General features: G+C 38.0%; 1 protein-coding gene across 1 annotated transcript; it reads left to right on the forward strand.

Moving 5' to 3' along the window:
* Positions 1-548: 548 nt before the first annotated feature.
* LOC107027788 lies at positions 549-1,478 on the forward strand. The gene has a single exon (XM_015228855.2). It carries the CDS (start codon positions 549-551, stop codon positions 1,476-1,478), a length of 930 nt encoding a protein of 309 aa, XP_015084341.2.
* The last annotated feature ends 481 nt before the right edge of the window (positions 1,479-1,959 follow it).

Here is a 1,959-nt window from a genome sequence, read left to right on the forward strand (position 1 = left end):
AGGTTGTGATATTTATTTACATTCATCATTGTAATGTTGTTGCTTTAATTCTCAACTGAGGAACATATATGTGAAATAGGATAAATTGCAAACTAGTAATTTGTATTTAAATGTTCATATTGTTATGTGATCAGCTTTTGGTATTCTGGGCCATAGCAACTTATCTAAAGAATGTAAATTTGCCGTCGGTGGTGCACCCAAGGCCCAAGGGTATGACCTAGTGATCAATGAATTGTGAGTTAAAAAGAATCACCAAGGTCTCAGGTTCGAGTTGAATTGTTTGTTGTCCTGTTCTCTTTGGATTTGTAAATTTGTTGTGATTTTCAGACTGCATATTTTATTGCTGACTATTTCATCTGATTAAATTAACTATGTTATCATCGAAGTCAATTTGCCAGCCATATGAAAAATGTTTATTTAATTAGCAGAGACTGATTGTATTTGGCTGCTTGTGCAAACTGTTTTTTTTTTTTTTTGTTGTTGTTGAGAATCCAATGCCCCAAAAATTGTCATTATATAGTTAAATTGATGTGGTACTGGTCCCAAAAATGGCGAGGCGAGGCGAGGCGATTGCTGAATGCTTGTCTGAATTGCAATCTGAATCTCATGAAAATCAGCAGAAAGCTCTGCTAACTTTGGTTTCCATCACAAAGGTGAGTCCTCAAAATCGAAACTTGTTAGCGCAAACAAATGGTGTTGTTTCTACCTTGCTCAGCTTATCGATGTCTCCATCATCAACTACTATTCAACTTCTGGCGCTCTCAATTCTATTCAATCTCTCACTCAATCCTAATCTCAAGCAAACTCTAGCAGACATGGAGAAAATCCTGTTTCTCAATTCGGTGATCCTGTCTTCGACTTCAGCTGAACCAAGTAGGATAGCAGCTTCACTTCTATGTAGTTTGGCAATGTTAGATAAGAACAAGGCAAAATTTGGCGTGGCTGGAACAGTTGAGGCTCTCGTTAAGGTCATATCGAGGCCACGAGGCCCTGCTTCTCATCATTTCCTGAGTACATTAGCTGAATTGGTGCAGTTTCATGGGAATTGCACAGTGGCTGTTCGATCAGGGGCAGTTCCGGTGCTGATCAAGTTGGTGGAAGATTCTGATTTCCAGGATCTTGCTGGAACATCATTGGCGATACTATGCTTGCTTGCGAGGTTTGAAGAGGGACTAACTGCCTTGAAAGAGACGGATAAAATCGTAGCATTACTAATCGAAATTTTGAAGGGAAAGTGTATGTTGAGTAAAGAGGGAGCTGCTGATATTTCACTCCGTTTATTCGATGAAAGTGAGGGATGCATACGAGATGCTTTGAGGCTGCCTGAGTTTTCATCTGTGCTAGCTGATCTCTCGGTTCGAGGGTCAGTGAGAGCCCGAGAGAAGGCTAGTTTACTCATGAAGAAACTAATGGAAGCTAACATGGATGTTGTTTATGGTGATACTGGCAACAAAACAGCTGCATATTTGCAATGGTAATACGACTAGATTTAAATTTAATGGATTCAATATATATGTTTCATCGCACTTTTGCAATTATGGGATCAATACTTAGTATTCATTGACATATCGATGGTTTTTCATATATATATTTACCCTCCGTGGAGAATATGTTGGGTTCAGATGAATTCGTTGGAATCGATTAACCAAATAAAAGAACCAGGATACTCTTCTAGCAAGTTTCTTAGCTTGCATTTTGAAATATGTTTTTGCATGTTGGATGTATTTCTTATGTTCTTGTACACTTTGGCCTTCAATCAAGCAATTCATGGAAGATTCATGCAAGCAATAGTGATACAATCAATTTGATAAATATAACTAATACAACAAAAACCATGTCTAAGCCTTCAAAACAGAGTTCCTCACATGGGTCATCTATTTTATAGTAGGGTGATTTAGAAATTCTTTGGGCTAACATATGGGCCTTGCTTAGGAATGAAAGATCAAGAGAAGAAAAGAC

This window comes from Solanum pennellii, chromosome 8, assembly GCF_001406875.1.
Source record: "Solanum pennellii chromosome 8, SPENNV200".
NCBI classification, from domain to species: Eukaryota; Viridiplantae; Streptophyta; class Magnoliopsida; order Solanales; family Solanaceae; genus Solanum; species Solanum pennellii.